This window comes from Myxine glutinosa, chromosome 4 (assembly GCF_964187855.1).
Source record: "Myxine glutinosa chromosome 4, kmMyxGlut1.1, whole genome shotgun sequence".
NCBI classification, from domain to species: Eukaryota; Metazoa; Chordata; class Myxini; order Myxiniformes; family Myxinidae; genus Myxine; species Myxine glutinosa.
Window position 1 is genome coordinate 80203238 of NC_136264.1, and position 23394 is coordinate 80226631.

The following is a 23394-nucleotide window of genomic DNA, read 5'->3' on the forward strand; positions in this document are numbered from 1 at the left end:
AATGGTATAGGGTAGCATATTCTGCACCTCTTGTAAGTGCTGTTGCCATAGCCCAGCTCTCTCAGCATGGATGTAACGCCTTAGGATAAGCACCATGTCTATGTACATGCTCCAAAGATAGGCTGTCACTCCTAATCCCTTCTCAAAATCTCCCCAGAGCGACTCCAGTGACTCTAGGCATTTCATGACTTCCTTCATGAGTGCAGCAAATTCGTCCTTCTCTTTCCTGTCAAAGGCATTTCTAAGACTTTCAAGCAGAGACGAAAGCAAAGAAAGTGTCTCCTCAGTCTTCTCGAACAACAGCCATTTCTCAAATGCCTCCCACTTCAGCATGAACAATGCCTCACTCAACCATGAATGATAACGGACCATCTTATAATAATCTTTTCCTGCCATGACTTTATTGGCTGTACCTCGACCACAGATATCACTAGAAACCAGAATGTCCTCTATGCCACTCTCCATTATGAAAAATCCAATAGATCCCAAGACGTTCTGGGCAATATGGAATCCTCCAAGTCGAACAATAACATCTTTGTATTTTTCCGATTCCTTCCTAAACAACCCCTTTACTATGTCATATATCGCCTGGTCACAAGTCACCACCGTCTTAGCCTGACCCATCTTAAGACTCAAGGAGACAAAGTAGTCCAATGAGGTCTGGACTACATCTGCGTTGGTTGGGTTTTGTGGAAGCAATGGTCCATAACCAATCTTTGTTTTCTCTGTATGTTGCCCAGAACTGTATTCAAAGAAGCTGCTCCATGTCAGGCTACCAGTGTCCTTGTCGTTTTCACCCGTCATCAACTGTGTTGGATACATCCTCAGTAGGAACCAAACGATGTTCTTGTCAGCTAGAAAGCAGGCTTCCCCCTTGTCATCATGAGGAAGTTCAATATCACGTAATGACCTAGCCTGTCTTCTGTCCTTCAGTGTCAGTTTACTACTTACTGGAACGAATTTGTCTGGTTCACTGATAGTCAGTTTCCTGATTTTCTTAAGGGGCACTGCCCCCACTACCTCCCCACTTCCTTCTCCCTCAAGTGTGTACTGATAAATTATATTTGTTGTAGCATCAAAACTACCACCATCTTGTGTCTCTGAATGGAAGTTTAAGTTATCCAATGCATAGTGGTTAAAGTGTCCTGGTGTGATGTTTGTTGGAATGAACAACCCTTCCCTTTCTTCTCGTTCAGAAACATCATTGGCGGCTGTTGTGATGTGTCGCTGAGCAGTGGGATAACTGATGCAGTGTCCAAATTTGTTAATCATTGTCACAAGGTTTTTACTACGTGTTTGCTTCAGAATACTAGGGCATGCCCGTACGTGGGTGCCCGTTCCTTGCCAAAAAAAAAAAAAAACGCTACCCGTACGCTCTACCCCGCCCGTACGCCCGTAAACAAAAAAAACAACGCTCTTCGCTTCCGCCCTTCGCTCTGACTGAATTGGGAGAAATAATGCGCATAAGAAATCGAATTACGTACCGTAATGGCGGTCAGCTCGTAACGCGCTCAGCTCCGCTCGTCTCACATCGGCCACGCCTACGCAACAAAGCGTTCTGTGATTGGCTGCCGGAAGTGAAGTCTTCACTGTCTGGAAGTTCGCAAATCGCAGTTAGGATGAATCGTTTTAATTTAATCGCAGTTTGAATTCGTTTTAAAACATAGTTTAACGGCAACATAGTTTTCCAACGTGAAATAAATGAATACGCTGTCAAATGTGCCGTCCGAGGCAGAGTCTGATCGCCACGTTCGGCACACGTGATAGCTCGCTGCTCTCTGATTGGTTGAAGCGTTTTTTGGACATAGCTCGGTAAGTACTTGTCCGATTAATTTAAAACCTTGAAAAGGCACATCCTCGGGTCCCCAGCAATATACCTGGCAAGTTTCAAGTATATCGGACCCGTGGTTGTCGAGAAACAGCGGTCACAGACAAACACACAGACACACAGACACACAGACACACAGAGATTGCTGGAATTATAGATAGATGTAGGGCAACACCGATGTGTTTGGGAAGTGGCTGCCTGCTAAGACATCCTACAATGTCCTGTGCCAAATTCAGTACCTTCTCTTCATCATCTTTGGTAAGCTCGACTTTGCCATCTTCACCGAGACACTCATCTCCCTCTGTTAGTAACCATGCCAAGTGATTGTACAAGTCGACCGGGACTTGACTAGAGGCACCTTCATATGGTATTTCAATTTCATCACTGACTGGGATTGCACACCCTACCTTTCCTAATTTTTCTTCTCCCGAAGCCGTGGACGAAGCCGTGGACGGCTTCTGACTGATGACGGTGATGATGATGAGTAAATAGAGGTAATGACACTTTTCCAGACAGTATGTGGTATGACTTGTCGTTTTAAAACATGTTGAAGAGTACCGTGCAAATAGATAGTGTGAATGCCCGATTTTGGTGATTTTTTAAAGTTATGCAAATCTAAAGTGACATACATGCCAGTAAGTTAAGTTCAGTCGGGGCATTTCTTTCCCAAAAACATCAGAGGGGTACAAACAACATATTTTGGATGTAAAAGTTTGGCTATATTGAGCTTGAAGTAGGAAAAATGTGATTTTATTTACTAAAGGAGCTAAACTTTTAGCTTAACCCACTTTCCGTGACCTTTTGACCTCTGCTGACCTCATGGATGGTCCAATCACGTTGAATCATGTTTCCTATAAAAGCCAACTTTATAACAAAAAGAATGAGTGGTAATTTGTTGCACTCACCCCTGTATTATGGGATATATGGTCAATTGAATTTCCCCTACCCCTAAATTTCTTGCTTTTTTACAGTTGACGCCCCAAGTTAAAAAACGTCCCTATAGAATTCGCGCAATCCAAACTACCTTGCTAAAGTCACTTTTCTGGTGGCTAACACCCCCACAGACATGATCTAGGGGTCAAACATTTTATAGCAGGGGTGTCACTTCAAAATTAAATTTTGAGGTCTCGGATCCCAGACTATATCAATTCCAAGTTTGTGTTGACCGTGTGCTTGTGAGTTTCAAGACGAACACGTTCTCTCCTTCCTTTTCTATTCTCCCTTTTGTTTCTTGTGCTCACACTCATCTTTATCATCCTTCTCAATTTGTCCACTCATAACTCCTCAGAAATAATTAATTTTATTATTGTTATTTTTTAAACAAAAACCTTCTTGAAATCTACCTCACAACTTCCTTCATTCATTCTTCATCACCCTTCTTCTTTTCAATACATTTTAATGCTCCTTTATTTAGTCTTAACAAAACTATTATGAATCAAAACATCCTTCAAATGACATTTAATAATTTCATCTTCCTTACAGTACTGTTGTTCCCAAGTTCCTCCATCTTATACACCTTCCTCCTCCTCAACTTTAATTTCCTTCAAGGCTTATTCGTGAAGCTGCGTTACAAATTGTCACAATCATACAGCGCTACTTCTCTTCATTCCTTTAACGTTTCTTCTCTTCAGCATGGCCTTTGATGTCTGTCTTTGTTTGGCTGAACTTTGGATCCAGGAAATAAACATGGTTTACAGCAAATGTGGGCTCAAGGCTGTTAACCTGCTGCCCTCGCCCCGCTTTCCGCCGCCCTCAGTTCCCTCTCCTCACGAAGAATGATTACTAATATTCAAAGTTTTCATTCTGAAATCACTGATCTCTCCTTCAGTTTACTGCTGTAGCTCTGGACCTTGGATGGTTGTGTTCATAAATGTTCCTCAAAAGGATGTCTCTGATTGCTTTGTTTCTATCCCTGGTTGTTATCTCATTTAAACAGGCTCCACTACCATCCCAGTGGTTGTGTAACTGTCAGTCATGAAGTCCAATTTCTCCCTGTCATTGTACACAACAGACCGTTTGAACCCACTGAAATATATATGGCAGTGCATGCCTTGGCACAACCACATGATGTTTGTTCAAGTGCTGTGCCGGCCACTGATAATACAACAACAACATGCATTTTAAAGGCCATTTTCCCTGCTAGAGCGGGGGTTAGCTTGCGGGCCCCATGACAATCTTCTCCATTTTGCCCTATTTTCCACATCTCCCCTTGTTAACCCCCTTGCCCACATTTCTTCTTCCACCACCTTTAGCCAAGTCTTTCTCGGTCTTCCCTGTCCTCTACTTCCTTCGACATTCATTTCCATCACTCTTCTCAACCAGTCACTTTCATCCTTCTTCAACACATGACCAAAACATCTCAAGCGGTTTCTCTTCACAGCATCCATCACAGGCTCTATTCCCATCATCTTTCGCAATTCATCATTTGTCTTCCTCTCTCTCAACGATACTCCACACATCCACTGAACCATTCGCATTTCCACCCTTTCCAGTCTGCGTGGCTACTCTACGTTCATTACCCATGTCTCACTCCCATAAATCACAACACTTCTCCCATATGCATGCAGCATACACCTTGCCCTTCAGCTTCAACGACACTCCCCTCCTCGTTAGCACGCCACTCAGTTTCCGAAACTTCTTCCATGCACATCTCACTCGAGCAACCGTTGCCGAGTCTGATTCACCTTCTCCATTCAGCATGTCTCCTAGGTAGCAAAATGTTTTCACACCTTCCAGTTTCACACTGTCTCCAAGATCCAACTCAACAGTTCCTCCATCTGCAGCTCCCTCTGTGCACACCTTGCATTTGAATGTAGCTGCCACACTAGTTAATGACCCTCTCAGACCACTACATTTTTGATGAACCCACTCAACGCACATTGTACATTGAATGTAGTTCACTCCGACACCCTTCCTGCACACAGCACACGGCCACTTCCCAGTTCTTTCCACCTCACCACATGCTTTACCACTTGCCATCACCTTTGTCTTTCCGATATTCACCTTCAGACCGTTTGTCTCCATACATTCCTTCCACTTGTTCATCTTCTCCTTCAGTCCATCCACACTCTCCCCAATCAACCCCAGATCATCTGCATACAACAACTCTCACGGTAAACCGTCCTTTACCTTTCGAGCCAGCACTTCCATCACAGCTACAAATAGTAGTGGACTTAGTACCGACCCCTGATGCACTCCCACCTTCACCTCAAACTTGCCACTGTTCCCGTCCTTCGTCCTTACAGCTGTGCGCGCTCTCTCGTACATTGCCATCACTACTCTGATCAACTATTCCTCCACTCCTAACTTCCTCAATGCCCATGTCACTACTTCGTGTGGAACCCTATTGAATGCTTTCTCTAGATCAAGAAACTCAAGAAACAAGTTCTTGCTATTCTCCATGTACTTCTCCTGCAACTGCCTTACAATTAAAAGTGTGTCGTTCCTCTTCCTGGCATAAATCCAAACTGCATTTCTTCGAACTCACTTTCTTCCTTATCCTCTTCTCCAATGCCCTTTCCAAACAACACTTCTCCTGGACCGAGTTAAAATATTTTTTTTTTAGCAAAGCTGGCTTCCCAAACCAGGTTCTTCTTATGTCATGTGACCAAAGCCAGCTGCAGACTGTGTATCCTCCATTCCAAGTCATTCCTTAAGCAATCAGAACTACCCAAAGCCTACATGGCTTTTGTTTGTAGTTCAATGGCATATTGCCCTCCCCTTTGGGCCAGTACTCCAGCATCACATCTCTCTTCAGGATTCTGTGGAATCTAAAGCTCTCAACATTATTGCCATATCTCACAATGAGCATAAAGTCTGTTGCTCTCACATTACAGACAGGCTAGTGTCCTCTTTGTTTTTTTTTTTTTAATGGCCTCTCTTCCAATCTGACTTTCTCTTGTCTCTTAGCATTCTGATACTCCCACAGCTTTTCAGGATGCATTCTTTCTTGTATTTATCCCCTCATCATTAAACTCCCAAAATCCAGGCTTACCACTCATCTCCACTCTTTTGTTGCTCTTTTCTCCTGTCTGTGGAACTGCCTTCTTCATCTGTTCTATCCCACCCTCCAGATCTTCAAGTAGACGATGCACAATCATCTCTTGTTATTGCCATCCCGATCCAAGATATTTTAGTCACATTAACCCAACCTAATACCAACTTCTTATGCTCCCTCTCTCCCCCTTTTCTCTCTTTCTGTGGCATCCACCTGCTAACACACTATCAGTACATTGCCTTTCGTCACTGTCTCGTTGCTCTTCCATGAGGTTACATAAAGAAAAAAGAAAGAAAGAAAAGGGTTCAAATCTCGTGGAAGAGCTGAAAAATCTCAGAACTTGACATTACCAATAAGAGTTTTGGTGGTGGGGGGAGAGTGTGGAAACGTCAGAAGTTGGCATACCAATAAGAGGATGGAGGGAGCGGCGAAGACAATCGGTGAACAAACATAACGATTTACTTATTTTTTTACAACTAATTTTTATTCATTTGTAACATTATTTGTAGCTTTGTTACTCATAACATTAATTGTTTTTTTCCCCTTCTATTTCTTCTGTCATTGCTGTATTCCTATATTTCCCTTGGCTTAATTGGTATGTACATATGCTTTCCCCTTTTCAATATAAGTAAATACATTTTAAAATGAATGTTTGACTTTTCATAGCAATGAGCAATTGAATTGAAGTCTTCTAAATATTTAAACATGATTTTCTGCTGCCCCCTCCCAACCGCTCTTCCCAGACTATGACGAATCGATATGCTGTGCCTCTCGGTAAGATTTGAACCTGAATTTTGTTTGATCCCCTCCCAAGCCTTGCGGATCATTTCAGTAATACCTCATCTGAAAAACAAATGTGTCCACATTTAGTCTGATTGGCAATTTTGTCTTATGAATACATTTACTCAATGGAATCTCGTCATTTAGTTGGTAGAGATTCTTCCTATATTCAAACCGAGTACCATAAAGCTAAAATGCAACCGTATCAATCCTGAGCCATCATGCAGCCTTGTAATACTGGTGTTGGTGCACCGTTTATTTATATTTCTCTACAAATATGTATATACACAAATGTTAGTGAAATCGTCATTCAGTGTTGTATTGTCATTTTCAATGATATGCGATGTGCCATATAAGAAGCCTATGACTGGATGACAGATACAGGAATGAGATCATTCTGCTTACAGTTTTACATGTGGCCCATCAAAAAGGGTGTGGCCGAATGCCCATCCACACCATGCACATGTTGTCAATGCTGCACTTCAGGCCCACGACATCACTCCCATGCACTGGCCTGCAAGACCTAGATTCTTCAATCTGATTTAATGTATGCTCTGTGCATCCAAAATAGATGGTTTGTGGTTTCCAAGTCTGCCAACAGGGTCTTAATCATCGAGAAGGTGCTCTGGTTTAACAATGGCAACATATCCCACGGCAACAGCCAGGTCATCAGATTTATTCATTTGCAAGATTGGTTAAATGTAATTGCGGTCAATGGTGGTCATGTTGGTTTTTGAGGCCATTTGTGCAAATGTAAAGTAATTGTCCATGTTAATTTGTACACTGTCTTCATTGTGAATTTACATTCTCATTGCAGACGGCCTTGTAATATTTGCTAACACCTTAATGTTTTAGATATGATTGCGTTCACATTTTTAAGAGTGTGCGGAGATTTGGCAGACATGTTGGCTGTGTGCCAGAAAATTGTTCACAGACATGGGCATTATTTGCGACACAGCTCCACTCCAGCAAGCTACCTATTGTTCTGTGATATTCCTCATGAATGTTTTAAAATTATTTTTTCCACCTATAAACCCAATCATCTACCAGCTATCCTTCCTCCAAGCTCAATCACAAAAACAAGCTTTTTGCTGGTTCACAAAAAAGCATTACATTTTAACCAAAGATCATGGGACCGTTGCTTTTTCAATTATTTTTAGACATAGGTCTGAGGAATTAATAGCTTTGATACTTAAAGCTTGCCTCTAACTCTCTGAACAATGTCTTCCTTTGTATCTTCTTCAAACTTTTTCGTTTTAGTGGCCATGATGGTGTAATTTGCTCTGGAGGTCAGAATGAAGTACAGGTGTCATGTTTTTGTGTACAAGCCTTACTAAGAGGTGTGTGTGTGTGTGTGTGTGTGTGTGTGTGTGTGTGTGTGTGTGTGTGTGTGTGTGTGTGTGTGTGTGTGTGTGTGTGTGTGTGTGTGTGTGTGTGTGTGTGTGTGCGCGCGCGCTAAAATATATCGCTTCTACGTGTGTGAAACGTCATTTGAAATGCAGCATTTTTACCTCCGCCACCGAAGGTGCATTGAGGTTATGTTTTCACCCCTGTCTGTCTGTTTGTCTGTGAACAAGATATCTCAAAATGTTATGGATGGATTCGGACGAAATTTGGTGGAGAGGTAGCGTCTGTGACACGGACGAAATCTTTAGATTTTGGTGAAGATCCGGATTCGGATCCGGCTGGTAGAATTTTTAAAGTGATTCTTCACCATTGGGAGATAGGGCCAAAAACGATGTATAGCAGGATATCTCAAAAAGGTTATGGATAGATTTGGACGAAATTTGGTGGAGAGGTAGCGTCTGTTACACGGACGAAATGATTAGATTTTGGTGAAGATCCGGATTCGGATCCGGCTGGTAGAATTTTTAAAGTGATTCTTCACCATTGGGAGATAGGGACAAAAACGATACATAGCAGGATGTATCAAAAAGTTATGGATGGATTTGGACAAAACTTGTTGGAGAGGTTGTGTATGTGACAAGGAAGAATTGATTCAGTTTTGGTGAAGATTTGAATCCGGATCCAGCTAGAAGAATTTTTCAAGTGATTCTTCACCATTAGGAGATAGGGCCAAAAGCGATATATAGCAGGATATCTCAAAAAGTTATGGACGGATTTGGACGAAACTTGGTGGACAGGTTGTGTGTGTGACAAGGACCAATCGATTCCATTTTAGTGAAGATCTGAATATGGATTCGGATATGAGAATTATTTAATTTTTAAGTGATTCTTCACCATTGAGAGATTGGGCAAAAAGCGATTATACAGTATAACATGATATTTTAAAAATTTATGGACGAGTTATGACTAAACTTGGGGGACGAGTTGGTTAGGTGACAAGAACAAGCCAATTAGATTTTGGTTCAGGTTTGAACGCAGATCCAGCCTATCATTGGGATACAAAACATAAACTATTCAGCTTGAGTTCAGAAGTATGCACTCTACTGAGTGTCATTCTAGTAGATATGACCTAGGCCTCAAGCTTTTGTTTTGCAATGGTGACATAAAGCTAGTTTTGCCTTGTACTCTATTACATCAATGAGAGGTTCAGGATTGCCTTGTTGATACAAGTTTTCTAAGACTGTCCAATTGCATTGTGTAATGATGATCAATTATCCATTATCTCAGTATCACCACTGTAAAATACAAACCAGAGATCCACAAATATTATTACGCAGGTAAACGTAAATGGAATCTTTGTTTATCTGTGCATGTTCAAGTGCAGCTGGTCTTGGATTGCTGTCAAGGCATATCGGTCAATTTGGTCATTTGGTGTTGCAACGTGAAGAGCTCCATCAACTTCTGTACTTCTGGAGTGATCACAAGAACAGAGATGTGTCGCGAGCTGGAAGCAGAGCCCTTGAAGCTTACCTCATTCAGGTGTGCAAAATCTGTTTTCCTGCTTTCTATTCCACATTTTCTCATTTGTGCCACATTACATATCTAAAAGAAAAGCTTTTTTTATGGTTTGCCATCATCGGTCTTCTTACCCTTTTCCCTTGTGTTGTCGTCATAATCCCCCCTTGTTCTCCTCCTCATCATGTCCTTGTCATCGTCCGCCTCCCACTTGTCATTGCAGGCGTTCTCCTTCCCTCCATTGGTTTCATCATCCTCTTTCTACTCCTCCTTGTCCTTGTCATTGTTGTTCTCCCCGCCATTATCATCCTCATCATTGTCCTCCTCCTTAATGTCCTCCTTGTTTTCCTCCCTCCTTTCTCATCAATGTCATAGTCTTTCCCGCTTCCACTTTTGCCATCATCGTCCTCATCCTTCCCCCTTTATCATCATTGCCATCCTTCTTTCCGCCCCCTCCCCTTGTCATCATCATCCTCCTCACCTTTGTCACCACCCCCGTTTATCGCTGTCGTCCTCATTTCCTCCCCCCGCCCCTCCCTGTTTTAATCATCATAGTCATCCTTCTTCCTTCCTCTAGTTATGAACCTCCTCCTTCTATACCCCTTATCGTCATCCTCATGTTTTCTTCCATTGCAATCATCCTTCCCACCATGACATCATCCTTTTTAGTTTGTAATGGATGAGCAGAACCCATTGAGCCCAAAGTGGAGGTTGCACCTCAAGAAAAGGCATAAATGACCTCTTGTGAGGGGAAAATAACGACTGCAGGTTTTTCTGCTTGAGAAAACGATTAGAGGCTGATATAGTTATGAGTTATGACTATTCCTGATCTTTATAACAGTGAACTGCTTTGCTAAAGACCATTGTTCAGCATTGCAACTTTCTTAATTGATTGCCACATGTACAAACAAGTCTCGTATTTAATTGGCGCATGTACGAAGAAGTCTCATGGAAATGATAATGACACATGTACAGAGTAATATTTTGTGTGTTTTTTATACTGAACTATGAGCCTCCATTTTGTAATAATCGTTGATTCAGGTTTCAGTTCAGCTTACTGCAGAGGGTACACCACAGCACCTTGAGCTGCAGTATTGGTTGAAAAGGATTTATGAAGTTCTTCACAATGATTCTGCAACTCCACAGCTCATTGGGGTGTCCATCAGGGTGTTAGGCCACTTTGCTGCAGTAAGATCATTTGCACATCATTGTGATGCACCATTTTTACAGAGTTTTATAATGATTGTGTGAAATGTTATGCATTTTTCTCACCCTATTTCCTGCTATCGTTGTCGTCCTCCTTACCTAGCCTTGTGCCAATCTTGGTTCTTCCCATGTACATTTCATGTTTGAAGAGCTCTTGACGCGTGCCAAGCAGTGCTATCTGGGAACCTCGACTGATCGAGCAGATGGAAATGAGGAACCCGGTTCTGAGGAACAACCCAGTGAAGAGTCAATTAACTTGCTGCCGAGTTTTTTGGACTCGTTATCTTCTACCCTTGTACACCTCAACTCTGTGGGTGCTCTTCTGTACATAATTATGAAACCCATCTGTAAAGCCTTGTGTAAAAATAACTTTCTGCTATACTGTAATACTGATTGCTTTTTGGGAGTTGTGATGGGGAAGATGATCGTGAAGTATTTTGGGTTTTTCTCCATCCACTTTTTGCAATGTCATCGATTTTCACTGATTTGGCTTCACTTAGATTAAAAAAAAATACACAAGTGCAGAGATTGCCTTGTGGAAGGAGGGCATTGCTCATGTTTTATGAAGATGTACTTGTTTCTAGTGGAACATATAAATTGGCCGAAGATGCCATACAGATTGCAGGGTGAAGTTTATATTTGAAGTTGAATTATCGAAGTTTTCCTGGACTGACGTTTTCAGTTTTTATCTGTTTTGCGTTTATCAAGAGCATGAATTGGGAAGTATCGCTCGAGTGGGAAAGTAACTTTTTATGCGATCTATATGAGGCTCTGTAAGGAAATTTGCAGCTCACCTGAATTTTTCATGTCTGATCTGTAGGTGAGCTGGGCTTTGACTGTAAGTGTGCATGTAATTGATGTGATTATGCAATTTTATGTGCATGTGACACATGGACTATTCTGTGTGACGTGTACATTTGGCATCGTCAAACCCGAATTAATATTGGATAATGATTTGGTTGTCATATTTGTGTTGAAATATTGTAATGCTTTGATTGAAGGGACAAGAGCAGGCAAATGGAAGTGCAATTAACAAATGAGAGCACCAGAAGTGTGTATCCAAAAAGCTTGTTTAATATTTGTCATATAATTAATGTAATGCGAATGATGTTTTGCTCTTTGATCCAACTTGGCTGTGATTTCAGAATTCACTTTTATGTTTGTCTTCGTGACTTTCTTTGTATGCTTTGCATCATATTGGCTTTGAGCAGGCAAATTCAATATTTGATTAGCTAAATTTAGTCGTTTTCACGTATTTGGAAAAGAGACCGCGATTTATTGTGAATTAACTCTTTAAACCATGAATACAGATAACTTTTGGTCATTTATACCAACCCTGACAGGTTCCAGGTAGAAATGAGTCGATACTGGTGAGGCTGGCAGTTATGCAGATCGATATTTATCCATTCTACGGACCCCAGCTCGCCTCTTCTGTCCCCCGTTCTCTTTTGCGCCTGTTTATTTCCCTTTCTGGCAAGGGTGCCTTACTCAGCTCTTTCCTCAAATCTGTTGGTGGGTTCAACCTTTCTCACACCTTCTTCCACACTTGTCACCCTCCCACCTACTTTTCCTTTTCCTCATTGTCTTTCTCTGTCTACTTTTAGTTTTTTCCTCGCTGCTGCCATAACAATGTAATTCTGCCTGCTGGCTTTACCCTCAGAACATTTATTTATTTTCCAATTTCTTTGTATTTTCTGTCATCCCATTTCTAAATTTGATCCAATGACTCTTTTTCTATGTTGTTGACCTGCAGTGCACCAGGCATTGGTCAGCGTCTGTTCACGCACAGCTTCAAACTCTGATGTAGGTGCCCAGGAAAAGGAAGACGGGGTTGGGTATTGTATTGGTGTTTTGGAGGTGAAATTATATGAACGGTTCATCAATTTAAGCCTCATCTATTTTATATCTGCAGCATATGCTACAAGACAGGATGTCATGATAAAATGTGATGCTGTGTTGTTGTTTTATTTTCATAATGCACTCTACCTACACTTTGGCTGTGATCAGATTGTGGAAGAGGCCTTTGAGGATGACTCGGAGGGTGATGCCGGACAGTTCGGGGGGATGAAGGAAATGGAGGACCAACTTCCACGTGGCCTTGGTCCAAAAAAACGAGTGATCACATACCGGGACTTCCTTGACCTGTGGAAGTGCTTACTGGACTGTAGCCACATGAAGGTACCGATTGGTTGAACTGGTTTCTTCAAATGCTGGACTTTTTCAATCGGCAAACATTTCTCCTCTGTGTCGCCTTCCACACTGCATTTGTCAGCCCCTCTCACTAGCCCTCACTTATTGTTTTTTGTGCCTCTTCCTTGTTCCCCTAACCAAGCCCCAGGCCATTTGCTCTTCCTATTATTATGGTGTAGCCCATCGGGCAAAGCCGTATAGAACAGTGTTTGTCCGTCTTTATGTATGTATGTCCCCTCAAACGTATACCAATCAGAGCTGAGGATTTGATCACATGACAGGGTGATCTGATTACGTCTGATGTCATTACGGCGGTGCGGCGGCTGACTCCTCACACCGCCATTTTGATTTATATGCCTTCAGCATATAAATATAGTTATATGTATATTTCCCGCCATATATATATACAGTGGTACCTCGGCTTACGAGTGCCCCAACGTACGAGTTTTTCGGGATACGAGCCGTCGCTCGGGCGGTTTGTTGCTTTGGGATACGAGCCGAGATCCGATGTACGAGCTCAAAAAATTTATTTTTTTGAATTTTCCGGTTGTGGCTTCCGGTTCCGGTCACGCGGTTATCTTGCCGTGAAAGCATCTCTGCTTGGATATAAAACACGCAATCGTCGAAATACATGAGCGAGGAATCTCCTTACTCCAGCCGGTGACGTCATCGGCGGGGATCCCCGCCTCCAGAGTGGCTGGTCACGTGACCGCCAAAGCGTGTCGCGCGTGCGGGTATAATGAGCTACACCTGTGGATCACGTGACCACGGAAGCACGCCTCGCTTGAGAGGCATGGCTTTCGGTTTGCGTTTTGCTTTATAAGGCGCGATAAATGGGCTTTTGATTGTTAGCGGTTCATGGCGTTGACGGTTCATGGCGGTTGACGGTTCATGACGGTTCATGACGGTTCATGGCGTTGACGGTCAAAAACCCATTACATCAATTTTACCAGGCACTGTACAGTAAGTACAGTGGACACCAAATGCACGGTGGAAGGCTAGAAGTAGAAGATCGTCCAAGACAAGTGAGAATAAGCCATACTTTGGAGGAGATGACGTCATTCGCTGGTCCGATAACCAAAGATGTGGTATAAAAAACCAGGTGAGCTAACAATGCAGCAATGAAGGAATTCGGCCAAGGCACCGGCACACAACGACCTACCTACATCGAAAGACTCAATGCCAATGGTGACAGAAGCCAAGACGGCCGGCTTAAACACCGCCGAAAGACCACGGTGTACCAACTTACGATGCAGAACATCTTGCACTTAATATGATGACAACAGGTGCCATCCTCTGACGTACCATTACAGGTACAGGTACAGTACACGTGAGCACAGAGCAAAAGTTCACTGAAACCGAGATTAAGAAAAAAGAAAAAACACCTCGTGGTCCGTGCTCGATATCCGAGTTTCAATCTTTTCAAACACATGATGCTCTCGGTCACGGTATCTCCTGCGAGCTGCTTCTCCTTCAACCACACAAACAACAACTTCTCCATATCTTCATGGATAGAGGTCCGGAGCTTTGAAATAATCGTAACGCCCTTGGCTGGCGTTATAGCCTTTATGGACTCCTTCTGCTTCAAAATCGTACATATCGTAGAAGGAGTACGATCGTACTGCCTCGCCAAGTCGACAACACGCACACCTCACCTGGCATGCTCTTCTCCTCTGCTTAATAAAACCAGTTTATTTCTTTACATTCTCTTGTATTATGTACAGTATATACGAGGTCGTGCTTGTTTATACATTATTTGTTATTTATAAAGTACATTTTTGTTATTTAAAAGCACCTAACAAAAAAAATTGGTGTTTTTTTTTTGAGGCTGGAACGGATTAATAGCATTTCAATGCATTTGAATGGGAAAATTTGCTTTGACTTACGAGCGATTTGGCTTACGAGCTCCGTCACGGAACGGATTAAACTCGTAAGCCGAGGTACCACTGTATATATATATATATATATATATATATATATATATATATATATATATATATATATATATATATATATATTGTTATGGAAACGGGGACGGCGCTCCCCTTAGCAAGGGGGGGGGGGGGTTAATCCCCCTTCTATTTGCACTGCCCGTCTCCGATCCTGAAGCTACCCCGCTCCCCTGTGGGGTGGGATTGGCCACGGTGATTGGTCAAGGGATTCCCGTACACCTCCGCCAATCCCTCCACAAGGCAGGTGGGTAACTCCGCTCGAAACCACGGACAAGATGGTATTTGCCGAGCGGGTTAGCAGTCCGAAGTTCGAGCCATTAACAAAGACTAACCCAATTGCGGAGCTTTGGCCGAAATCGCACCACAGGAACTCAATGGGGAAATCTCTAAAACGATCGGATGAGAAAGAAGAAATCAAAGAATGGAGGAACAGATATTTATTATTATTTACACAAACCCAAAGAAGAAAAGAAGAACGAAGTAATTTACAGGGAAGAGGAAGAAGCAGATACACAGGGCAAATCCTTATACAAACTTAACTTATACCCCAGACAACACAGAGGACAGACGACGGGCAGACTCACACGAATGGGGAATTACAGGTTGGATTGGCTGGAGGGAGAGAAGGGTTCGTGCAGGACGGCAGGCTGGAGGTGAGCGGCCGCCGACTCCACCACAATCTGGTCCACAGAACGGGCGGCAGGGAGGTCCGAGGATCGCGGCACGTCGAGGTTCGCGTGCCCGCACTTGTTGTTGTCTGTAGCCTTGTAGGTTTGCGCGTCTCCGCCTCATGCGTCTCTGAAGCTCTCAGCAGGACCGCCACCTGCGCAAGCACCTCCCTCACAAACTCTCTTGCAGAACTGCTTGCCACGGAACTCCTCAACTCTGGTGGGGGCTCCGCACAATGGGTTATATAGCGCCACACCCTGGAACGTTCACGAGACTGCTCGATGTTTCTTGGTCACGCCTCTCAAGCCATACCCCTGATCTCTGGTTGGTCGTTCGGGGGCTCCACCCTTAATGACGAGGTGGGGCCACGCCCTTCTTCTCCGAGTTGGAGCACATGTTGAATGGCGGCAAATGCAGTTGGTAATGGAGGTAATGCAGTTGGCAATGGAGGCAATGCAGTTGGCAATGGAGGCAATGCAGTTGGCAATGGAGGCAATGCAGTTGGCAATGGAGGCAATGCAGTTGGCAATGGAGGCAATGCAGTTGGCAATGGAGGCAATGCAGTTGGCAATGGAGGCAATGCAGTTGGCAATGGAGGCAATGCAGTTGGCAATGGGGCTCTATCTTATTTCATTTGGTGCAGCGCAAGGTCAACTAGTGGAGACACAGCCTTAACTGATACACATAATAAAGAAATAACTATAGAGAGGTTCTATGGTTTTCTACGTGTGTGCGATGGACTAACTAAAGGACGACCTTTGACCTTTACACAAATGGAGGTATTTACAAGAATCATTACATTATTTACAATGGGGGTATATTTACAATGAATTACACACAGTACACGGTTTCCCAAATCCGTTACTATATATATATATATATATATATATATATATATATATATATATACTGTATATATATATTGTTGCGGATATGAGGATTGCATTTTTTTTATTGTGTGTATTGTAGTGGTAAATTGTTGTGTAACCTTGGTTGAATATGGCCCCTCCTGCCTCCAGAGTTGTGTAAAGGTAAAAAGGGCGTCCCGGTAGTTATTCCATGAAACACCACATTGCAGGACCCGATAAAACCCTTGTTCAGTAGCTTATATCCTATTATGTGTTTTAGAGTAAGGCCTTGTCTTCCATTAGAATAATACTCCATTGCACCGAATCAATTAAGAATAGCTCCCCTTCAATACTTCCATTTCCCAGCCAAACTCTCCATCTGCGGGTAAAGCAGTTCACAAGCGTGGGATGCACGCCCTCTCATTTCGCTGCGATAGTGAATATGTGCTCCATGCTCTGTTTGAACAGGAGGGGCGGGGTCGCCAGGGAGAGGCAAGCCCAGGGCGCGCCACGAAGGGCGGGGCTGTGCAGCCCCATGCCCAAATAAGGAAACAAGCCCGTGGCTCGCCACGAGGGGCGTGCCGTCGGCGCGATGCCCAAATAAGGAGACAAGCCCGTGGGATTACCATACAAGGTCACGAAACAGAGCACGGGGGAGGAGGGCGGTACCGAAACCGAAGGGGGCGTGTCAGTCCCGCGCTAGAGAGAGGTGAGAGGAAGGGAATACGAGCTGAGCTGCGTGGAGAGGTACACGACAAAGAAAGGGTCCAAGAGAAAGCAGAGGAACTTTTACGAACGAGTTGCAAAGAGATACGGCAGATGAGTCCAGCCCCGTTTCAACCAGCCGCGTGAAGCCCTGACGGGGCAGCGAGTGACCCTGCCGGCGTGCGCTGTAAAGCCGAATACCAGGAGCTGCCGGCTCCCCGCTTCCCGCCCGGAGTGGACCTGCTCGCTGTGCCCTGTGATCCCACCTGCTCATCCTTTCCAGCCATTCCTGCCTGCAAGTTCCCCATTTGCGTACGTGAGTTTGTTTTGTTCGTGCTGTCCTGGGTAGTAACTAAGTCTGTATAAGCTAGTAATTTTCACTGTGTCACCTGCGTTTTCATGTCCGCTGTAAATACCCGTGACTGCTCTTTTTGCTTATGTGTGTGTAAATAATAATAAACCCTGTTACTCTTCTGTACGTCTTCTTCTTCTTCCTCTTTGCATTCGTCGTCTTAGTCTTTTCCACATTGAGTATCTGTGGCGCGATACGGCCAACGTTTGGGTGAATCGGGTTTAGTCGGGGAACAACTGTTCGGCCGCGGTGCCTTTGCTCGGCAAACAACATCCTTATCCGCGGACTGTAACAATATATATATATATATATTAGGGTGGTCCTCAAATGTAAACATTAACTTTTCTAAAGTGCTTTTCCATTTTTTTATTACACCTGTAGAGAGTACAAATTGGGTAAAATTTCATTTCATTTTGAAAACTTTTACCACTGTCACATGGCCCCTGCTAATCTGCTAATCAGCACTATACAGAAATTGTTTCGGTTTGTTTCAGTTATGATGGCGAGTACAAGTACTTCAAGAAGAGCAACCAGAAAAAAGAACCATGTGTGGCTGATAGGCTGCCATATTGAAAAACTACCAGAAACTCGGCTCCCATCTTGGCAAGAGATTCTGCAGCGATACTTTAAGCTACATCATGCTGAGAAATTGGACATAAGCAGTGCCGCAACAACTGTTGTTCGTGAGACATTATGCATCTGGGAGAAAGCACGGATCCCTACTGCAGATGGGCGGAATGTCATTGCAAAACTAGAGAGAAAAGTAGAACAATACAGATCCATCCTGAAAGGAAAGAGCCGGCGATCTGTCCCTCAGATAAAGAAAGAAGAGCAATTTTCAAACCGGTCTACGTGACTTATTTGACATTGCTCATGTTGATGTCCTTGATCTGATCAAAATACCAGAGGACCGTGAATTCCTGAAGGCACACCGGGAGCCAGGTCGACGGGGCTTTATGGTTGGTGTTGACAAGTTGCTAGCAGGAAAAGAGGAGCGGACACATCAACGCGACAAGGTGTTGACTGAAAGAGAGCAGCATGAAAAAGAGAAGCAAGCAGCCCGAGAGGAGACTCTTGAGCTAGCATCATCAACAGACAGCAGTGCTGAAGCCAGTGATCATGACGACTCTACTGTTCTATCTGCTTGAAAGAGGCAGAGCCGAAAGCGTGCAAGTAGCATTGATGCACCGGACCTAACAGCAGCTCTCGACCGCACCAAGGTTAGCGATCGATCAGCTGTTCACATCTTGTCAGCAGCAGCCTCTGCTCTGGGACAAGACCCTTCAGAGTTGGCCATCAACCGCACATCGATCAGGAAATCCAGGCGGATCCAACGGAAGACAATTGCAGGTGACATCCAGGCATCCTGTGCTCCAAACACAAGTCTGGTGGTTCATTGGGATGGCAAGCTCCTTCCAGACAATGGGACTAAAAAAGTTGATCGCCTTCCTGTCATTGTCAGTGACCCACAAGGAACTGGAAAGCTTCTGGGTGTGCCAAAGCTGCCAGCAGGAACTGAACTAGCAACAGCTGCTGCTGTTATGCAATGCCTCGAAGAATGGCATTTGCAAGACATGGTGGCAAGTATGAGCTTTGACACGACAGCCAGCAACACTGGTTCAGCACTTGGTGCATGCACTATTTTGCAGCAAAAGCTTGGACGACCACTATTACATTTTGCATGCCGGCATCACATTCTGGAACTAGTGGTAGAGGCAGCAATGGCAGCATTCAAACCATTTCTTGGTCCATCAAAAGGACCTGAGATAGCCGTCTTCAAGCGTTTCCAGTCAAACTGGAATTCCATTGACCAAAGCAAGTTTAAGTTTTAGCCTCGTCCTGGAGGAGGGGTTGCTATCTTTATAAAAAAAACTCTTCCTCACTCGCCCTGCACTGCCCTCTCTCCACCTCACCCCCAGGAATACCTTTGGCTACGGCTTCCACTTCGCTCCCCACCTTTTGTTCATATGTGTGTCGTACCGTCCACCAAACAGTGATGACTCCATCTACATCTCGCTGTCTGATAACATGGACCAACTTCTATCTACCCATCCCAACTCTCTCTTCCTCATATGTGGTGATTTCAATTGTCACCATGCCAGTTGGCTGGGTGTGGGTACCTCTCTCACCAGCCATGGCTCTTCAGCAAAGGACTTCTGTGACTCACTGGGACTGACACAATCTGTCAATTTCCCGACCCGGATCTCAGTCAACGGAGCATCTTCTCTTCTGGACTTGGGTATGACTAACTTCCCTGAAAATGTCTGCTGCAATTCTTCTGCTCCAATCGGCTCATCTGATCATGTGCTTGTTAAAGTGGACATCTCTCTGACCATTCTCAGAGAGCCTCCTCAGCGTCGACGTGTCTGGCATTTCACTCAGGCCAACTGGCACGGTCTTCAAGCAGCCATCAATCATCTGGACTGGTCTCCCATCTCGACCGCCTCTGACATCAACTCATCCTGGGAATTCTTCCAAAGTAAATTGCTCTCTCTCATGCACAGATTTATCCCATCTCGTCTTCAGTTGTCATACCCATCCTCCCGTCCATGGTACACGGAATCTTGTGGTGAGGCTATTGCCCAGAAACAACTTGCTTTCGTCTCCTGGAAAGCAAATCCAACGGAAGGAAATCTCATTTCCTTTCACAAAGCCCGAAACAAGTGTGTGTCCACCCTCAGGAGAGCCAGGAAACAATCTCTCTCCGTTCTCAGGACAGAACTCTCTTATCTGTCTTCCTCTTGCAAATCCTGGTGGCGTCTGGTCAAATCTGTTTCTGGTGTTTGTTCCCCCTCCATCCCCTCCCTCACCTCAAACGGCCACACGGCTGACTCCGCACGTGAAAAAGCTGAATGCCTCAACTCTGTGTTTGCCTCTAAATATTGTGTCCCAAACCCATCCCTCTCTGTACCCACCATACCCCGTCGTACCCAGCTGCTCCTGGACTCTGTGTCCTTTCCTCCTGACAAGGTGGAAAAGTTTCTGTCAACCCTCGACTCTGATTCTGCAACTGGACCTGACGGCATCAGCCCACGGGTCCTAAAATCTTGTTCTTCCGCTCTTTCACTCCCTCTCTCTGTTTTCTTCACCCTCTCATTTGCTCAAGGTCATCTACCATCTGCTTGGAAATCTGCCAACATCACCGCTTTGCACAAAAAAGGTGCAAAAACAGATCCCAGCTACTACAGACCAATCAGCCTTCTCCCAATTATCAGCAAAGTCATGGAATCCATCATTGCTTCAGATATGAAATTTTTCCTCTTTTCCAATGGCTTGATCTCTGATCATCAATTTGGTTTCAGACCTGGTCACTCTACTCTGGACATGCTGCTTCTGCTTTCTCAACAATGGATGGAGGTCCTCAATGCCAAACAGGAAATTAGAGCTGACTCCCTTGACATATCACGTGCCTTCGATACGGTCTGGCACCCCGCTCTGCTCACCAAACTCTCCTCTGTTGGTATCCATGGAAATCTCCACGCATGGCTGGCGGACTTCCTCTCTAGTCGTAGTCAACGTGTGGCCCTGAATGGGTTTCTCTCATCTCCTCTTCCTGTTCAGGCTGGAGTTCCCCAAGGCAGTGTTCTGGGCCCTGTGCTTTTTCTGGTCTTCATCAATGGATCCTCTGACTCTCTTGAAAATCCTCTCTATCTCTTTGCTGATGACTCTACTCTCTGTCGCTCCATTCTTCATCCCTCAGATCGGCAGTCTGCAGCCTCCTCACTCTCTGCAGACCTGGACAAAATCACAGACTGGGCAAACAAGTGGCATATGTCTTTCAATCCTGACAAATCTCACACTCTTACGATGTCTCTCCGAAAAGACCGACTGGACAACCCTCCCATCCACTTTCTGAATAATCCTCTCCAAGAAGTTCTGTCACTCAAGCTTTTGGGTCTCACTATCTGCCATGATCTTTCCTGGGAAAACCACATTTCAAATCTGGCCTCCAAAGCCAGTCGCCGACTGGGCATCCTCCGTCGTGCGAAGTCCTTCCTTGGCACACCTGAGCTCCTCACCACATACAAGGCTTTCATCCGCAGCTCAATGGAATACTGCTCTCCCCTCTGGGCTGGTGCTCCTGCCTCACACCTAGCTCGTCTTCACGCTGTTGAAACCAAAGCATTCAGAATCATTGAAATCTCCCGCGATGAAGCTAACTCCAAGGGCCTCTCACTCACTCACCGCAGGCAGGTTTGTGGTCTTTCCGTCTTCTACCGACTCCTCTCTGGCCTTGCCCCCCCCCCCCCCCAAGCTCTCTCTGGGCTCTGTCCCGCAAATATTCCTACAGGTCGCACAAGATCTGCCTGCAACCCTCTTATGGTTAAACTGCCAAAATCAAGACTCTCTGCTCACCTTCACTCCTTCATTCCTCTTTTCTCCCGCCTCTGGAACAAACTCCCTCACTCTCTTCAATCCCACTCCACCCTCCATGTCTTTAAAACAGCTGTTCACCACCATCTCTTATCTTCCCCCATCCAAAACCTTGATCTTTTCTATCCCCGCTAATTTCACCCCAATTCCACTTTTTTGAAATACCAACTTCTGTCCTGGAAGTCCTTGGTGTCCTTGTGTTTTATACTTCTCCCACCCCCCCCCCCCATTCCCACGCCTCCTCCCCCCAAGCCCTCTCGCTCCCACACATCTCCCTGCTCTTAAATGTTGTGTGCTCTCAAGTGTTTGTGTGCTTCCCCTTCTCTTGTCTTCCGCTCCCTCTTTTTATATATTTTGTTTGTCTGGTTGATTTGTTTGCGAAGTAAATGTCAGCTCTTTCACGAGCCTCGATTCAGTATTAAAAAAAGAAAAAAAAGAAGAAAAAAAAGCCAATGATGCCTGATGACCTGGACTCTGTAGTTTCAGGTGTATTTTAAAGTTGCAAAGAGGATGTCGTTTCATTCTGCATCCAGAAACTGGAATCGGGCCAACTACGAGATGACTACCATGAACTTCTTGAGTTGACTATTATTCTGTTTGGTGAGCGTCCTCCGAGAGGATTCAGGTTCATGCAGCCAGGACCCATGCATCGGGCAAGATGGATGGCCCATGCGATTTATGGAATCAAGATCTACTTGTTCCGTGATCAGTTTCGACTGACCCCAAAGGAACTCACTGGCATAAAGCGGTTTACAGCATTTGTTGGAGCAGTGTATACCAAAGCCTGGTTCAGCGCTCCATCTACCATTGGTGCTCCCGCTGGAGACCTAGCTCTCTTAAAAGCACTCATTTTCTATCCTGATTCAGTGATTGCCAAAGCCACCAGCAAAAAGCTTTCCAATCACTTGTGGTACCTCAGCGAAGAACTGGCAGGACTTGCTCTGTTTGACGATCGTGTTGAGCTTGATGTCAAGCGAATGATAGTAGCTGCTCTTAAAGAAGAATGCCAAGAGAATCCTCAACCACGGGTACATGTGGATCTCACAGCAAAAGAAGCCATCGCTGCCAAGACTGTTGCAGATTTTGTTACTTCTGCCTCATTGTGAATTTTTACTGCATTCAAAGTCAATACTGACTTCCTAGAAAAGGACCCTGGTGAGTGGGCCGATGACCCATCATTTCAGTCATCACGGCAAGTCTTACGCGGTATTGCCACTGTCAACGACTTTGCAGAACGTGGTGTAGCATTAATACAGGACTACAATCAAGTCTTGACAAAGGATGAACAGCAGCGCCAGTACCTGTTGCAAGTTGTTGAGTGGCATCGCCATCAGTTCCCCGACGCAAAGAAGATAAGGAGGAAATAATTTACCACAGAACTTATTAATGAGGAATCAATGGTCTGGAGGACTCTTACTCTGTGTGTTTATGATGATTGTCATACATTCTACTGTTTGGGATTACATCTGAGTGTTAGTTAATTAAAAACAATTTTGTGTGTCGATACTGAAACATTGTAATTTTCAACCCATGTGTGGCAGTAGTAAATAAAGTCGTATAGAAACCATCTTTGGAACATTTCATTTTTTCACAATAAGGAACAATTTTCGCAACAAGCACCTGAAAATAGT

General features: G+C 44.4%; 1 protein-coding gene across 3 annotated transcripts in view; it reads left to right on the forward strand.

Annotated features, from left to right (window-relative positions):
• The window catches only part of PRKDC (protein kinase, DNA-activated, catalytic subunit), a 334330-nt gene that overhangs the window by 48401 nt on the left and 262535 nt on the right, over positions 1–23394 (forward strand). For all 3 annotated transcript variants that reach the window (XR_010984003.2, XM_068112798.2, XM_068112799.2), the window contains exons 9-15: positions 6569–6599; positions 9337–9491; positions 10509–10655; positions 10777–10983; positions 12017–12185; positions 12427–12476; positions 12681–12851. Coding sequence is in view for 2 of the 3 variants with exons in the window: in XM_068112798.2 (XP_067968899.2) it covers positions 6569–6599; positions 9337–9491; positions 10509–10655; positions 10777–10983; positions 12017–12185; positions 12427–12476; positions 12681–12851 (930 nt within the window). In the remaining variant the exon portion in view is untranslated. The remainder of the gene's footprint in view (positions 1–6568; positions 6600–9336; positions 9492–10508; positions 10656–10776; positions 10984–12016; positions 12186–12426; positions 12477–12680; positions 12852–23394) is intronic.